At 45.5% G+C, this 18,426-nt stretch overlaps 1 protein-coding gene across 1 annotated transcript in view; it reads left to right on the forward strand.

Moving 5' to 3' along the window:
- Positions 1-15,233, forward strand: part of NIBAN1 (niban apoptosis regulator 1) — a 53,313-nt gene extending 38,080 nt beyond the window's left edge. Inside the window, exons 6-14 of the mRNA XM_062497734.1 lie at positions 3,940-4,055; positions 6,291-6,395; positions 6,490-6,652; positions 7,444-7,631; positions 7,877-8,038; positions 10,031-10,141; positions 10,696-10,803; positions 12,479-12,590; positions 13,600-15,233. Coding sequence (XP_062353718.1) covers positions 3,940-4,055; positions 6,291-6,395; positions 6,490-6,652; positions 7,444-7,631; positions 7,877-8,038; positions 10,031-10,141; positions 10,696-10,803; positions 12,479-12,590; positions 13,600-15,233 — 2,699 coding nt within the window. The remainder of the gene's footprint in view (positions 1-3,939; positions 4,056-6,290; positions 6,396-6,489; positions 6,653-7,443; positions 7,632-7,876; positions 8,039-10,030; positions 10,142-10,695; positions 10,804-12,478; positions 12,591-13,599) is intronic.
- Positions 15,234-18,426: the final 3,193 nt, after the last annotated feature.

Genomic DNA, 18,426 nt, shown 5'->3' on the forward strand with positions numbered 1-18,426 from the left:
GCCATGCTCACCACTAAGCCATGTCCCCAAGTGCCATTAGTGACAGTTATTGTTCAGAGGGACAATGTAAACGGAATGTTGAAATAATGACTTTTTAACAGCTACTCCAGTGCTGTAAAGGCATCTTCCTTTGCTTGTAATTAGAAAAAATCATCATCTGAGTGATTAAACCTCCTCACCGGCAGCTCGAAGCAGCGGTGTGCAGTACAGACAGATGCACAGTGTGGAATAGTCAAATAGAGATTTCATATGACCTGGATTTGCTGGAAATCCAGTTTGAGCCAGAGACAGCTGGAACCCTCAGCCTCTCTGGTGAACAGGCCCATCTGTAGAAGTTCTTGCACAAATCTCTCCCGTGTTCTGGCTGGTGTAAGCCCAGTTGATCTGTGGCTGTGGATGAGACCAAATCCACGAGGCAGGTAACTCCTGCTGCTGTCCTTGGACACACGGGAAGCGTTGGTGGGTCACAGATGGCCAGCCTGTCCTGAGGGGCTTTAGCCATCTCCATCTCCAAGGGTGCAGCTGTGCCGCCGTGGACAGGGCTGGCAGAGCCCACAGGACCGTGGGGATGAAGATTTGCTCATCACTCCCCAGACGTTCACCTGCCAAGGGACAGAAGGAGGGGCTCATAGCCCGGGGCACCCTGTCAGGAGACTGCCAGGGCAGCCCAGGCATAGGAGACAGCTGAGACTGGGAACAGGACCCTCAGAGTTAACTCTTCTGCACCAGGTCAGGGTGCTCTCAGAGGGCGTCCAGTAGCGTCCTCCTCTGGGTGTCATTTGGATGAGTCAAGGTTTGACATAATTATGTTTTTTAAAAGAGAAATTATTCACTGCAGGGAAGCTCCTTCCTTCCCAGGAAGCCTTCTGCAGCCCTGAACAAACTGAGCTATACCATTGAGACATGTGCAAGACTGGGGAGATTATAAAGTCATGGTGCTTCCAGTTGTCCTTCCATCTCCCAGAGTCCAAGGGAGCTTTATAGCAGTTACTCTTGCATTTGTAAAAGGAATCTGCGGTTAGCAGTATCTGTTACTGAAACTGGGCTCTATGCTTGGATATGTAGAGTCTAGGTAGGTTTTCTTTTTAAAAAAATCAAACAGAACAAACAGAATTTTATTTTGATCTCCACACATAAGGGATGCTATGTTCATTAGCAGCTGGGGAAGATGCTTGGGTGATTTTCCAAGTGCGAGGCATCCTGGATTAAGCACACAGTATCAGTCCGGGTACCTGTAAAGCCTCACTGGCCTTTTGCTGGAGAGCACTCGGTAACCTTGCTGGCTTTGTGTGGCATTTGGGTAAGGAATACTGCAGCCAGCAGTGCACCAAGCTGCCCTAAGCTGCTTCCCCTCCACACAACCAGCAGGACACGTGGATCGCTCAGGACAGGTGCCAGGACGGCTGAGGGGAAGCTGCTGTGAGGGCTCCAGGAGAGGGGAGCAGCCCTGGTGCCTTCCCCCGAGGAGCTCTCCTCCCTGGCACCGCTGGGCTCTGGCTCCTGCCCTGTTTGCAGCTGCAGCTCTGCTGCCATGGCCCACGGCCCAACCGCTCCCTCGCACGCCAGCGGGGCTGCCCCAACAGCCCAGCCCTTGTTTCCCTGCCCTGGCTGTGGCTGCCTTCCTCCAGCCTTTGCATGGACTGCTGGATGGGATGGGCAGAGCCCTGGCTCTGCCCCGCTGAGGCTGTGCAGGATGTGCCTGGCAGCTCCTTTCAGCTGGGTACAATTCCCTTTTCTTGAGCCCTGTCCATGAACGTGGTTCTGTCTCGTGTGCCTCGCCAGCAGCTTCTGCACAGCCCGACGCTGGATGATCTACTTGTTCAGAGCCTTAGCTCTGAGGGTATCTTTTCCTCCTATGGAAAGTGAGAGTGAAATTGCCTAAATTAAGCAATTGTAGCAGCCTTGAAGGATAAAGCTTTCTTTCTGCTTGGAGTTGTTTTTGTAGCAAGACTGCCATGATTGTGTTTGTGTCCTGTGTTTACTGGCATAGGAAAGAATGTGGGATTGGGATTTTATGGCACTTACATCTTGATGTTTTTCCCATGAGCTATCTAAATGAATCACTCTTGGATTTTTAGCACCCGCTGCAGTATGGGCTTGGGGACAGTCAGAACACAGAGAGAATACTCCCTTGAGCATGGATTTAAAACTTGATGATCTTAGAGGGCAGACTGCTGTCAGCACTGGTGCATCACCATGTCAGTGGGTCCAAAATCCAGCCTCTTGGATGGTGTGTTGTCCCTTTGGGTTAGGAGGGAGCACAGCTGTGAAGGAGGAAAACATGTGAGTCATGATTGGAGGGCTGTGGGAGCTGCAGTTTTCCCTCCCTGCAGCCAAACCAGGCCCTCTTCTCATCAAAATATTTTGAGTTTTATTTTGGGAGGATAAAAGTTTTTGAATGCAATGCTCCACCTCAGTTTCTCAGGTGGAACACTCCATTTTTTTCATTAAAACTGTGGTCAGAGGTTGTTCTCTCAGCACTCAACAGCCTGACTTAAAACTAATACTGATATTTTAGCACCCTGGTTTGTGACTTGCCATGACAAATGCTATAAATCCCGGAGGCAGCAGTGAAGGTAGGGTTGAGATTTTACCTGGCTGATTTTTTTGTTTGTTTGATGATCGTATGAGCTTGGAGAATTTGTGTGATGTCTTTGGATCTCCAACTATCTGCAGATAAAGAATAGTATCAAGAGAGTGGCACTGAGAGAGTGTTTAGTGTCCCTCAGTGTGTTTAACAAACCTTCCTGCATTCATTTCAGCCAGGTGAAACTCTAAAAGGGCAAATTTTGACGTTTGGGCTCTGAGCAGATCTGAAACCATACAGTTTTCAAGCTTCAAGGATAAAGCCCTGATGAAGTTAACTGTAGGTGTCTGTAGCTTTTGTTTTTTTTAAAGTGCATGGAGGAGATACTTCAGGCACTACTGTGGTGTTAATCCTCCATGTTTCCCATAATGTCTCTAATCCCTGCATTGCCCTTGGCATTTATGCAAGGCTCCTGTGAAGCTTCTCTCTTAGCAGTTTTATGAACAAGCCCAAAGAAGTGTTGCTTGAGAAGAAAGGCTTGAGAACTTCATCCTGACTCTTCTCATTACAATTGTTTGTATGTATCAGTCCCTTCTAAAGCAGCATAATTCCTTTTGAGAGAATCAGCATTCCTGTTCTTCCCTCCTTTGTTCTCAGAGTGCACAACAGGACTTCAGCTGCTCAAGGCTGCAGTAGATAATCTTGGAGAGGGGACAATAAGCCTTTGTGGCTTTGTTTTTCCACAAGATAATAATCCTGACTGCTCTGATAGTGAAGACACAGCACTTCAATCCCTGAAGTGTTCAGGGGTGTTTTTTTCACTCAGGTTTGCCAAGCAGCCACTCTGCTTCATATTTTGAGGCCAAGATGTCCCCAGTCCACCACACTGTTCTTGGGAAGAGCTCCCATCTGGCAGAAGTGGCCTTGCACTATAACCAGATATTCCAGAGCTCTGGTTGAACATTCCTGAAATATTGAGGGAAATCAGCATGATCTTGTCAGGAGTTTTTGTTCTTAACTGGTACAAGCATGGTGCTTTCTTTGATGAAGTCTGTTTTGTTGTATATCCATGAAAAACCATCTTGATCATCGGTTTCTTAACAAAACAAAGGAACTAAAACCTTTGGCAGTGTTAACTCAGGACTTAGCAATTTATCCAAACTAAAGAGGAAGAATTCCCAACTGTTGGCCCTGCCACAAGCTCACAAGCTTTCAGTCTTCCTATGTGCCACCTTACATTGCTCACAGGCATAAAGGCAAGGGACCAGCTTTTCTATGCATTCAGGTTTAGTAAATGATTTAAAAATACTACTGCTGTGTGCATGTGGAGTGGGACATGGATCAGAAAAGGATGGTTATTTTTAAAGATTATTTCTGGCTAAATACTGTATGTTACTGTTTGTTTTCTCCAGACTTCCTCAAACAGACCACGTATGAAGTGGAGGCGTTCTTAGAGGCCATTCAGTTCTTCCGGCAGGAGAAGGGCCACTATGGCACGTGGGAAATGACAACTGGCAGTGAAAAAGAGGTAAAAGAATATATTCCTGCTGGGGTTTTTGGCTTTGGGTACAGCAGCTCTGAGGATGGGGAAGATTGTAAATTCCCTTGGCAAAAAAGGGCATCTTAGAAATTTAGTGGATAGAAATACCTGAGATTTTAAGACATCTCTTACTCATATGTAAGTGATTACTCTTTTTAAATAAGAACTTCTGAAAGAGAGTCTTGCATAGTAACAGTTAAACACCAAAAGTCTTTGCAGTTCAGTTCTGAAGAAATCAAATGCCATGCCCAGGGTCTGGGTCCATACTTGGGCAACTGGCTTTGGAGCACTCATGGTAGCTGACATTACCCCACAACCCCACTGGCATCACTCCACATGACTTTTAGGGCATTATTTACACCCTGATATATATTTTTTTTTTTTTTCCAAACACTGAGCACTCAGCAGCAATGTTTACTTGTTTACTTTTGTGCCAACTGCTGGCTGTTTTCCTTGATAAAATCTGGCTTCCCTTTTGGAAAATGGAAAAAACCTTAAGGAGAGTGGTTTGTTTTAAGGAACCAGATAATTGTTTTAGGAGAAGCCTACATTTGAAATGCTGAAAAATGTGGAATCTGGAGAAAAATCTATAAACATTGTCTTTCCCACTGCCATCATGTCAGTGATTGAAGTTCCCTGCTAACAGCTGATAATAAATTGTTTACTTTAAGGAGTTACATGAGGGTTTTTCTCTTCTCCCCTCCTCCCTCATGTTATGGAGCTATTATAGTGTTAGTTTCATTTTATGTTTTATTTTTCCTATTGCTTGCCAAAAACTTACTCATAACCCATATGCCTCAAGAGAGCTGTAATCTGAAGACATCCAGCCTAGTTCCTCTATTATCTTCTTAGCAATAATTCATTCTGTAAGTATAGTGTGTTCTCATGGCCTGCTTGGACCAAACATAATAATTATTTTAGGCAAATATCCAAGCAAAGTGAGTGGTTTGGAGCAAGCAGGCTGAAATTTGTTGCTGTAAAAATCCCTGCAGAATGCCAAGAAATGTATTTGCTGACACTCATTTGTCAGAGTACCCTGGGGCTGCAGCATGGCTGGAGTGGGAGCATGAGCCCAGGCACCTGAGGGAACATCCACCAATGCCTTAAAAATGTTCCCAGCGAACTCAAGACTCTTCACAATATAAAATTATGGAATCACAGAATATCCTGAGCTGGAAGAGACTCAGAGGGACCATTCAGTCCAGTTTCTGGCCCTGCATTGATACCCAACAATCCCACCCTGTGCATCCCTGGGAGTGTTGTCCAAATATTCCTGGAGCCCACTCCCTGGGGATCCTGGTCAGTGCCCACCACTCTTTGGGGGAAGAACCTTTCCCTGACAGCCAACCCTGACACAGCTTCATGCCTTTGCCTTGGCTCTTAAATCTATCTGACCTGTTGTCACATTTATTATTTGTGATAGTTTGTGTTATTCACAAGATCTTTTTTAAGGGAGCCATTAGTTTAGGACCTGAATGAGAGAATGCTTTTGACAGACATTTGAGTCAGCAGAGCTGAATCTGAAGTGCTGCTGAGGCATTATCTACAAGTACTTGACTTAAATGAAGCTACAATAAAAACGTATTGCATATCCGAGGTGTATTACAGGTATATTACAGCTGGGTATTGCGTGTAGTATTTCTGTAGGGGCTGTTTATGCCCTGTTTTACACTGGGCTGCAGTTAGTTACTTCTTTACTTGTGCTGCTCTAGTTCCTGCCATTTCCCTCTGCTGGTGTTGGTGCATGCCTCAGATCCCTCTGGCAGCTGTAAAACATGATGTGCAGTGTCTGGAAACACTGACATGAATGAAAAAGCCCTGGCATGATGAAAATGGAAAGTTGAGGAGTGTTTTTGCACTCTGTATTGGCTCAGCCAGCAGCTTGGGTACAGCAGGGATGTCATCCTGACTGTGGACTGTGCAGCTTTCTCAGGCCAGAGACAGTGTCTATAAATAAAAATGTGGAGAGGGAGGCCTAGATTCCCAAAGTCAGATGTATATTAAGTCTTGCACTTTTATTTGGTGCATTTGAGTGGGACAGGTGAGGAAGGAGTTGCAGTTCAAATCCAGGCAGAGAGAGTGCAAAGCCTCTGTGGGTAATTCCTGGCAGCTGGGAGGGATGGATAGCTGAGCCACTGCCTGCACACATCACTGTGCTGCAGTGCTCAGCCTTCAGGTAGAGAGCAGGGTGTCAACTTGGCTTTTCATCTCCGTGCCATACAGATCCTGAGCAACCTGGTGATGGAGGAACTGCTGCCTAACCTCCAGACAATGATCCTGCCTAAAATGAAGGGAAAGAGGAATGACAGGAAACGGGCCTGGTTTGGGGTAAGGACTGACACTTGCAGAGTAGCTGTTGCTCATAGCAGCTCTCTGTGAGTGCTGATTCTGATCTCTGCTTCTCAATTTGATTTGGGTCCAGATCGTAGAGGAAACCTATGGCTTAGTCCAGCAGCAGGTGGCAGAAGGATTAAGTACCTTGAAAGAAGAATGTAGAGAATTTGCAAAAACTCTTGAAGGGACCATTCGTTCAGACATGGATCAGATTCTAAACTCCAAGAACTTCTTAGCTGGAAAAATCAAAGGTTAGTGGAGGAACAGCTGTGTTTTAGGGCAATTCTCCAGTGTTTCTCACTGTGTTGCTCAGATTATCAGATGTGCTTCTTTTGAAATCCTTGTGTGTTTTGAGAAATCCAACTGGAGACACCAATTTTCACAACACAGATAAGCCTCTGCTGCCTTTGATGGGAACTGATACCTGTGGCCATTGTGTCTGTGAAAATACCAGGTTGTCTGAAATTGGAGCTGACAGCTTTTGAGTATCCTGATCGGAGTTGTTCATTCTACTTTTCATTTTCACTTGCACAGTCTTAGGTAGTGAAGATACAGGTCACATGAGCATAATTAAAAGACCTGATCTCTAGGAATGCACCACAAAACTAGGTTCTGGTTATGTGACAAGTCCATTGGCTTCCAAAGAATATTTAAGCCAATGAGCTTCTTAGGTGCTTTTTAATTAATGTGAAGTAATCATAATTTTGTTATGAATATGAAAAGGAATGTAAAGAGCAGGCAAAATGTTGTTGGTGTTGCTTAAGCTGGCAAATAAATAAATAGCTGGTAATCATACTCAGAGCTGCCCTTTCCTCTGCCCTCACAGTGCCCCCAGTCAGCAGTGTTTGCTTAGGTGAGGCTTGTGACAAGAGTTTCCACTGTCAGTCAGAAAGCTGTGAGCTCCTTTCACACCCTCATCACCTCTGTGGAGGTGTGACTCCGGGGAAAAATACAAAACCATTGAATTAACTGTGAAGAGATGAGTTTCAACTACTTCTTTCACTGTCTCTAAATGCAACTGTTGTCCTGTGTGACCCTCCAGCCAGTGTTTCTGAGCCTGCCCAGAAGTGCTGCACAGAGAATATCCAGCCATTTCTCACCTCCATCCTGGAGGAGCTCATGGGCCCCATCAGCTCTGGATTCATGGAAGTACGCTCGCTTTTTGATAGGGAAGTGAATGAAATCATCCAGGACTTCCAGAAGACCAATGACATGACCAGGCTAAAGGAGGTAAGAAAAAACAGTTGGAGCCTCTGTATCAGCACAAGGATGTTCTGGCTAGACCTTGGCTGGCAGCAGGATTTGCTTTCCCAGGTGGAAGCACACGAGCACTTGGTTTTGTCATTTAGAAAGTCTTGTGGTATTTGTGCAACTGGAATGCAGGTACCAGAATTTGGGTTAAAGCCAAATTGTTATGTTCTCTATTAAAAATTCACCTCTGGTTGCTTTCTCTTGAAACCTGCACGGGAATGCAGAATGTGGATCAGCTCATGACCCTGCCCTTCAACTCAGTGAAAATGGAGCCCTGCTATTTGAAAGTGAACCTGCTCCAGGAGTTCCTGCAGGACCTCAAGAATCGCTTCAAGGTCTATCACATCGATTTTGTGATTCAGAGGACACAGAACTTCATGCAAGAGGTACTGTAAGATCCAGTTCTTCCTCCTGGGAGAACAGGTTAGATTAGTCCTGCTAATCTGCTTCAAAGTAATTTTGATAAAAGCTGTGAAAGAGCCCCAGAGTGTCTCTCAGGCAAGGCACAGATAACAAAACCTGAGAAAACCGGGTAGAAGCTGCTTGACACATTTGTGAGACTGCGCGTGTGTGAGTCATTCAGCACGGCATGAAAATTTTGGATGGCTCATCTGTTCCCCTGAACTTTCAGGTTCTGAATTCCCAGTCTCAGAGCCCAAGAAAGTTGTGTATGTAACTAATGGGTTGGCTAAAATTCACCTGATTCCTTTTCTCAAGGCTCAGTTTTTCAGGAAGGGTCTTAAATGTGTTTTACCAAAATGGAATGTCTCCTCCTTGGTAGTTGATTTTCTCACCAATATAAAGTAAAGCAATTAGTGTTAGAAGCTCAGAGACAGACAACATCTCAGGGTGTAGGTGCTTTATCCAGCCTCACTTTTCAGGAGACTGGTGGAGGTGACAATATCATTCCAGATGAAAGCTGAACTCCACCTCTTTGTCCCCTCTTGTGTGTTGGTGTAGGCTGTAACTCTGCTTTGCCTGGGTTCCACCTGGATGCCTGGCCAGAAGTCTCTGAGGAGCTGGCCAGCAGACTGATTTCAGTTGCCAGATCACGAGGCACATTTGGCCTTGGAGCTCTGAATTGAACCCTGTGATTTTAATCTGTATTTGGGAAATTTACTGCTCTGCTCAGTGATCTTGTGAAATGGAGCTGGTCCAGATCTATGGAGTGGAAGTTGTGAATGTGGAAAACAAGTGTCTAGTACAGTGCTAGGATAGGGTTTTCCTAAAAGCAGCTCTTCTGAATACAGCCAGGACCAGCAGCCAAGGAATTACTCAGAAATAAAATTCTGATTTCATGTCTGGGTCTTTCAGGGGGGACCATTCGAAAATGCTGCCAAATAAAGTGTCTTTCACTCAGTGAAGACCATGAGTAAAGAAAAAGAAGTAGACAGAAAATAAATCCCATATAAACCAATAGGTCATTTGTTTTCTGAACAGAACACGAGTCAAAATTAACAAGAAATAAGTTAAATTATAGCAGGAGTTGTTCTAAACTTGCTGTTATTGCATCTTCCTCTTTAAAAGACTGGTATTTTCCTCATAAAAATATTGTGTAGTTTCCCTTTTTTGTAAATGGACGTTTATTTCATACATAAGTAAAATCAGACATATCTGTGTTGGTGTAGTATTTTGGCTAAAATGTATCTCGAGTGGAGGGTGGAGCAGGATTCTTTGCCTTGGGAGCTTGGCATCCTCTAGTGGCCAATTTCAGGAAATCTGGGAGTACGGAAATCTGGCTGAAGGAATGCCCCCCCTGCATGTCCCCCTGTACTTCTCCAGTAAGAAAACGTTAAAATTTGAATGGGTACAGCTAAAGAAAAGGCAAAGCCTCATTAAATAGACTCAATTACTGCTTGCAGAACTGTTTTGTCTGAAATATCTTCAGAGTAGGGGCACAGTATTCTTAATGGTAAGCTAAAAATATGGTGCATGCCAGCTTAGCATAATTCTGTGAGAAATTATTGCACTCTGTGATTTTTGCTGATTGTTATTTGTAATGAAAGCTACTGAAAATTATGTGCCTTTTTATTAATGATTAATGATAGAAGTCAATGGGAGTCTTCTAATTAGGGATAATGAGTTTTAGGGATAATGTTGTCTGTATACACAGATAATCAATTCTACAGTTTGGCTCTGTCACCATCAGGGTGGTGACATGAGAGAAAATCTGTACAAGAAAGCTGGGGCAGCATGATAATGATACTACACCTTTAATTTTATTTATTTATAGCAGCATTTCAGTGCTCTTCGGAGCACCTTCTCAGAAACACAACTTAAATTAACAGTTACACTTATCATGTTTATGGAATGTTTATGTTTATCACGGAATTTGATGTTACTGATCTTTAACAGATTTTTTTAATTACTATTTTTAGCTGATGGAAAATGCAGTTTATACTTTTGAGCAGTTGTTCTCTCCAAGCCGCCAGGCAGACTCGGCCAAAGTTGCAACAACCATTGAAAAAGTCAAGCTGAGAGTGCTGAAGGTAAATGTCACGTAGCACATTTGCAGGCTGCCTTTCTGGAAAAAGAGAATATATTTTATATAAATGTACCTCAATATTTGAAAGAAGATAAGCTTTTACCATCCAACTGAAAATACTGATTTGGTGGCACTTAGCAAAGCTGCCCATTTGGGGGATAAAACCTAGTTTTGGCAGACACTTGTAGAAGTATTTGCACGTGCAGTCCCTTTAATTGTACATAAATCAGATTATTAATATGCTGTGGATCTGAATAAATAAATTTCAATTAACTTTATAATTAGCCTGCTGCTAGGATTCATTACTCTCAGAAAGGGCAGTGCTGAAACACCCGGGGAGGGCAATCAAGGGCTGTTTCTGGCCTAAGAGTTAAAAGACATCCCAGAATAGTAGATTTTAGAGTGATTTTGCAGAAGCTGGACTAACCTGCATGGCCATTCAAACCCCTGTGCACCTGTGATGCAGCAGCTACAGGCTGACAGGAACCAGTTCCCTGTGGGAGTGGTGAATAACCCCAGGCATGTGTGGGCTTGTTTCTTTCTGGTGTGTTTTGGCAGCAATATGATTACGACAGCAGTACCATCCGCAAGAAGATATTCCAGGAGGCACTGGTGCAGATTACCTTGCCCACAATGCAGAAGACACTGGCTTCAACGTTCAAACCAGTAGGTGTCTGTGACTAAAATCCTCAAAAACAGTAATGAAAGGCAGGGGAGGAACAGCACCTTGGCAGTAATTTCTTAATACTGTCAGGCTGTTTTCTCTCAGAGAACTGCACAGATTTCCTGCCTCTTCAGTGCTTACATTTGCCACTTCATGGGTTGGGTAGGTGTGGAGCCCAAGGAAGATTTCAGGACACAGAGACACTGTGTATACATTCTCAAAGGCAGTTGAAGTCCTTTGCCCATCCCTGGTTCATTCCTTCCCTAGAGATCTGAAGTCCCTGAAAGTGAGTTCTTAGTACAGCTGAGATGTAGGGATGAGCTGGGCCTTGTGTTCATTCCTCTGCAGCAGCACCCGGAGGCACATCCAGCCCAGCCTGTGCCTAGCTCCTTCAGCAAGAAACGGCCCTTGCTGTCAGTGGTGTTCAGCGCAAGGGTTGCACAACAGTCAGGAAATAATCACAGAGACCATCTCTGTTCCCCTAAGCAGACAGGGCATGTTCAGGCAGCAAACACCAGTTTGCTGGAGATGGTATCTCCGTGGCTGCAGCAGGGGCTGGTTGGAACTCTGTTCACCTGGGCTCAGAATGAATATTCTGAACCCTCTGAAAGCCCTGGGCATCTTCCTGCCTTGCCCTGTGCCTGCTGAAAGGGGACTGCCCTGGCCTCCTGCCCTTCTGTTTCCACAGATGTTCATCTGCTCCCCTTGGCTGTGAGCTCTCACCCTGGCCAGCCTGCTGCTCTTGGTTATGCCCAGCTTGTTTCAGTTTCAAAAACAAGTGTAAAACCAAGTGTTTTGCCAAATTACACTTGCGAGTCTTCGAGTGAGGATTATTAAAATTTACAACTTTAAAGAATATATTTAAAATCAGTCTCTTCTGTATATCACTCTCCTTTCCTTATGATCCCCAAAGCAATAGTCTCTTGTAGAGTGTCGCAGTGCCTTCAAGGCAGGGTGTTTGTGCACAGGGACAAGCATTTTATCACCTGGAATAAGTGTGCAAACACCTCATGTCTCTGTCACAGAAGAAGCAATGGTGGAGAAAACTTCCACAAGCCCTTTCTGTTTGGTTTCCCACCAGCCTTTTTTATTTGTGCCTCTGCAGAAATAAGCAGAGAGCTCTAGAAGCCAAAGTGTGGCATGACCGACAGGCCCCACCAAGTCCTGACCTTTCACTTGAAAACCTCCAGGTGATTTATGTAGGTGCCTCTTCTAGAAGTGGGAAGAGGTCACTTAATTTACTTTTCATAGACCACCAAGCAGCTGCTTGATGATACTGATTTGGTTAGATAGCCTGTTGGGTATAAATCAGTGAGGTCAAAGTGTTACACACCTATTAGAAAAACAAAACCAAACCCCGCATCTCCCGTGCACTGTGGATTTGCCTCCTTGGACAAACAAGGGGTGAGGCATTTCCTCAGCCACTGGTTGTTTCAGCAGGCAGTGATCTGTAGTGCTTTTAACTGTGGCTGTACTGCAGGAACACTGTTTCATAAGTACATAATTGATTGTGGACACACGTAGCTCATGGAGTCATAGTTCAAACAGTGCACCCCCCAGGAGCTGTCATGGAGTGTAGCAAGACCTGCTCCATGGCATCTCCAAGTTACTTGGTTGCAGCAGGACTCAGAATCCCTTGGTTTTCTCCATCTGTTCCTTTCTTCCCTACCTGCACAGGAGTTGCAGAGATACGAGCAGTACATTTTTGCTGATTACACAAGTGTGATCCAAGTAGAGAACGTGTATGAAGAGATTTTACATCAGACGCTGCTTGAAGAGGCCCTGAAAGGTGAGAACATTCTTGAGGTAACAGGAATAACATTGCAGCTTGTGGCCCATGATCTGTTCCTTCAGAGCTTCCCAGAGTCCTCACCCGGCTGTTCCTGTCCCACTTTCTCCAACATTAGTGGTTATGTTCCTACACTGGTTGTTTTCATTTGCCTCACTGAAGATGTGTTGCAAGCCCTAAAATGTGAAGTAAGGGGCAGCTTTACTAAACCTGTGGAACTCAAGAGTGATGTCTTGGCACAAGCGTTTTTCTAACAAAATGTAATTATGGCAACTTCACTTGACCTCGATTCCCTGGGCCAAGGAAGGAAATTCTGTCCTTACTTGTAAAGATTTGGTGATAACTAAATGGCAAGATTATGCCAATTGCAAGACTAAGAGAATTGCAAAGATTTGCAAAGAATTGCAAAGAGAATTGCAAAGAAAGAGAATTGCAAATGGTAACAGAGATTAATTTCCTCAAATGACATGAACTGCTAGATACAGTTTCAGTACTCACTGATGCCAGTGCAGCACTCCTTGCAAATCTCTCTCCTCTTCTGTATCAGAAATGAAACTATTCTTAATAAATATTATATACATATATATATACTTATATCTCTCTGTATGTGCCTGTCTGTCTATACCCTGGATAAAAGACAAGCAGGTGTACTGCACAGGATGTTTTCACAGACTATAGGCACTCCTGTTCCAAAACAGCAGTATAATAATTGTAACCAGTACACTTTATTGGCATATTCAGTGTAAATCCTTCTGCACTGAAGCATTACCTTTGTGCATTGTGGTTCTCTGCTTTGGAAATGCTTAGGTCAATTCTAAAGTGCCATTATTCAAAATATAAAATCTCCATCCCCAGAAAAGAAATGTGAACTGAAAGGAAGCTGAAAATGAACATTAGTGTTGTCTTGAATATCAAAATGTACAACGTAAACTTGGGAAAGCACTGCATGTTCTTCCCCGTGCCTCTTGTCAGCCTTCCCAAAGCAGTCTGGTGTTTTTGTTTTATTCAGTGATCGAAGAAGCTGCCGTTCTGAGGAAGCACAACCTGTTTGAGGACAGCCTGAATGTGCCCAGTGAGAGCGTGTCCAGCCTGACAGAGCTGAGGACCCCTGTGGGATCAGCACAGGGCACCCCCACCAAGGTGCCCACGGCTGCTCGAGCCGAAGGGTCGGACACTGAGAGCCACGGGGACAAAATGCTCGTTGTGACTGGGAAAATCGTGTGGGAGAAGGATGCCAATGAGGGAAAGTCACCAGAAAAAGAGTCAGGCACCTCTGTTAGTGCAGCTGGTGATCAGGCCAGCAGGAAGGAAGCAGTGGCTGTTATAGACATTGGTGACAAACAGGAGTCCCCTTCGGCTGGCCACAATGAACAAGGAGTTGCCGGGGGCAAAAGCGCATTGGAAAACGAATCAGAGTGTGTAGTGAGCACCGAGAGAGAACTCGAGGCACAACAAAAAGCTGTGGAGGGAAAAACAGCTACTGAGACTGACACTACAGTAAAAAATTCTGGAGCCAGCCCTAAAACAGAACTTAAGGTACCTGAAGGAGCAGCAGAGGAGGTGACTTCAGAGAGTCAAATAGTAATGGCTTCTGTGTCTGTCAGCAACACTGAGAAAGCAAGCACAGCACAGGAAAGAGTTTCTGAGATAAAGCTCACTTTCACACCTGAGAGTGTAACAGATACAGAGGTTTTAGGGAATGCGGAAAACAAAAGCAAGGTAGAAGATGAAACTATGGGAAAATTACCTCAGAGTGAAAATGCAGTAGGAACAGGGTTTGAAGGAGACAGTGAAAAAGAAAGCAATGAGAGTGCTGAGAAGAAGATTGTTTCCCAGGATGAAAAGAGAGGGAAAGAAGGGTTTGGGGACAGTCTTGAGAAAGCAAGCCAGTCGGAAGAAAAGAGTTGTAAATCCCCCGATGATGTGAATGAGATAAGGAGTTTGCTGATGTTGACAGTCGAGATCCCAGCAGATACTCCAGCTGAGAACATCAGTGAGGTCTGTGAGGCCGAGCTGCTGAAGTTGCAGCACGGGAACTACGAGTTGAGCGAACTGGCCGTGGCAGGAATTGAGGTGAGTCAGAAGATGAGGAGTGAAGATGCAGGACAACGTGTGGAGTTCAAGGAGGAGCGCCCGTCCTCAGGCAGCCTGGGTACAGATGGTCGGAGTGTAGAGAGCGTGCCCAGGGGGGCACAAGCACCGTGGCTGGTGGAGAGCTCGGCTCCGCCTCCGGAGGCACGGGCAGAGGTGAAGAGCAAAGCAGGTGTGCCGGACACGGCGGGGGCGGCAGGGGAGAGGTCGCAGCCAGAGGAGCACGCGGGAAATGCGGTGGAAGACCAAAAGCTGTATGGGGAGGAAGGAACAGGGAGCAGCCACGCTGTCCCGGGGGAGGCTGGGACACAGAGCTCCTTTCCTAGCCCTGCTGCAGACGGAGCCACGAGGGATGTGCCCATCCTGGATAGAGCAAACCCGGGCCCAGGACTGCTGGAGCCGGTGTCCCTGGTGCCGCAGCAGCGCCGGGCACAGCCCGGGGCACACACAGAGCCTGGGGGGCCGGAGGGGCAGCCGGGACAAAAAATGGCAATAGCCATTCTCCCAGAAGAACACCGAGAAGATGGCTCAACGCAGCAAAACTCTGAGTGAAAAGCAGCTTTCAGCCCAGGCCAGCAGCACCGATTTACTCCAGTAATCCCCGTTCAGCTGTGAATACTTACCCAGGTCGGGGCTGGAGGAAATGCGCTTTGCTGTGGTTGTCCCCAGCTCCTGCACGTTTCCCACAGATCCCTTCCTGAGGGATGGGTGATGGGTTTCCTTTTGGTTAAAACCAGATCGCTCCTGAGGAACCTCATCTGTCACTTCAGATCTGCTCCATTTTAAAGCTAGAGAAAACGTCTGAAAATGTGACCACTGAGTACTTCAAACACCCAGCTATCATCAGCTTATTCTAACAACCTAGCTGTTCTTAGGGATCCTCTTGATTTTTAAACACGTGGTTTTGACAAGTACTGCTCTGATCCGGGTGGTTGGTACATACATACTCAAAGGTGCTTTTAGAATTTGCATGCAGTATACAGGAAATAAAAGCATTTTTAGTAGTAAGCAGAACCCAAATAGTTGATTTAGTAGATTGCTGAAAAGCCACCCTGTGCAAATTATGCAAACTGATTACTTAATTATTTTCAAGTTTTGGCAGATAGCAAAGACAAGCAAATATTCTGATTTTTAATTTTTTTTCTCTTGTAACTGTATTTAAAAAGGGGAAAGTACAGGAGCAGGTTTCTCAGTCCCACTCTGCACTTTGGGGTTGTTTAGCCTTCCAGAGCACTTTATGGCTATTTTGTTTTGTTTTATGGAAGGGAGAGAAGAGAATGTTTACAATAACTGTAACCATTAGGCAGCACTTCTCCGATTTAAATTCCACCATAAAATAGATTCACTTACAGTTATTTCATACAGAGTACTGAGTCCTGCCATTCCCATTCCCACCGAGTTACTCAGGTCTGTAGACCTTTTTAGGGCCTTTTTGGAAGTCATGTCCTAAGTGGCAACAATTGTGAAATACCAGAATCATTGCGTATAATTTCTAATGCAGACGTTAACTGAAGTGACAAGCAGCCAGAGGTTGTTTTACATGTGCTTAGATTTTGGCAGGCAAAATCACATTACAAAAACAGTAATTAAAATGAGACAGTTGCTTTCATGCATACAATCTGTATCAAGCCATGCACAGTTGCTTAAATGTGTTCTTTTTGTTCTGTTTGCACAGAAAAGCTTGGACACAAAACCCAGTATTTTAGTAAATCGACCTTTCAAATGCAAGACCTCACTTTAGAGATCAGCTTAAGGCCTTGAAATTTTGGCCCAGTGTTTTGACCCTGTTCCTGAATGTCATGCATTACAGGGCAGCAAAGATTAATTATAATTGCAGCAAGGACTGCAGGATTTATGCCTATAAAGATACAGGAAGAAATAACAAAGTCCCGGGAGCATATGTGTTAGCATTTAACTTCAGCAAACTCTGCAAAGTGTTTTAATGCTATCAAAATATTCTTTAATACTAACAGAAAATTGACACTAGAGGAACAGGCAAATATTACTGTGTGAGGAAGGAGCCTTGCTGAGTAACTGGATTAACTTCTCTGTCACTGCAGTAAAATAAATGCAGTTCCTATTTATTCTAGAAGCTGTACTGTGGTATGGGAACCACGGATCACGGATGTTTTCCTTGCAGAAGTACTTTGACTGCTTTCCTCCTTACATTTTATGCAAAAATACTAATTTTAAACATACAAACCACTGCCAGACTTCTTTTTTTATTTATTTTACAAATCATTGGTTATTTCACTGTCAGCTGCTTCACTTTTACATATCATTAACTATTTTTAATTGGTACCGAGTGTTAAGTGACTTCAAATTTATAAAGTGCTCTAGAGTTAAGCAGCAGCAAACAGCCTTTTAAAGCTAAAATTAGGGGACATTATGGGGTTTTAATACTTTTTTTTGTATGAAAGACAGTTATCATGGCAAGAAAAAAATTGCAGCCTCCTGCAAAGGGAAACTAACTCATTCTAATATGAATTAGATACATCTGTACTGAGGCATTTTGCATAAGTATTTCCATACTGGTAATTTTGGAGTTATTTCTGTGGCAGGCCTAGATCTGGGTAATATTTTCCTGCGTTCCTGAATGCAGATGCTCAGATGTTTTTCACCAGTGAGATGAGTGAGGACGGGGAAGATTCTGCCTGCACATTGCCTGGTTCTGCAATTCAAATTGCAGTTCCTCATGGCCAGGGGACTTTATTTCCCGGTTTTGTGCATTTTCTGCCCCTTTGCAAATGGATAAAGGAGTGCTTTCGTAGTCTTTACCGCAGCTGGTTAGAAGCGACAGCTGGGTTAGAAGAGCTCAGCAATCTGCAAGGTTACGTGGGACCACTGATCAGAAGTTACAATAACGCACCCATCCCGTCGCTTTTATTGCTTTCTTGCAGTTGCCTTCACTAACGGGGAGCAGTGATAAATCGCCTCTGGCGGCTCAGGGCCCGAGATGGGAGCGGGTGCTCCCGATGGGAGCGGGCTGGGGCGTGGAATTCCGTGGGGTTTCTACTCTTAAGGGCCACGGCGTGAAACACATTTTGTTTGCTCGGAACTTTGTACAAACGCTTGTCATGGAAATAAAGACGCTCTTCCCTTCCATTGCTGGGAGGCTGCTTTTTTGAGTGTGTGGTAATTTGGGGGGTTTTATTAAAGAAGTGTTCCTCAGGCAGCTGGGAGGGACACGGAGGTGTTTCCTTCCGCTGCCCGGGGGGAGTCTGCGAGCAACGCGGAGGGGAAGGGCTCGTGACAGCGTGAGGGGGAATGGCTTCAAACTAACTGTTCCATTGGGTGTTCAGGACGAAGTTCTTGACCGTGAGGTTGGTGAGGCCCGGCTGAGCCCGGGTACCCAGAGAAGCCGCGGCTGCCCCTGGATCCCTGGGAGTGGGCAAGGCCATGCTGGAAGAGGCTCTAATCACGTCGCTGCCCACGATGAACTGATCTGTACGGTCCCCTCCATCCTGAGCCACTCCGTGACTCCTCGGCACGACCGGCGCTTGCGGCTCGCTGGGAGCCGCCTGAGGGAGGGCGGGGGGACGGGGCGGGGCGCGGAGCACGCCGGGAGCCGTGTGCGAGCGGGGCGCGGAGCACGCCGGGAGCTGTGGTTCCCCGCCCTTTGTCCACGTCGACCCTCTCGTTGCGCTTTCCCTGCCGGCGCACGTGACCCCCTCGGCGCGCTTCCCCATTGGCCCGGCGGCGCGCGCTGGGGGGGGCGGTGCCGGAAGCGGCTGTGGCGCGAGGC

The sequence above is a fragment of the Cinclus cinclus genome, chromosome 8, assembly GCF_963662255.1.
Source record: "Cinclus cinclus chromosome 8, bCinCin1.1, whole genome shotgun sequence".
NCBI lineage: Eukaryota > Metazoa > Chordata > Aves > Passeriformes > Cinclidae > Cinclus > Cinclus cinclus.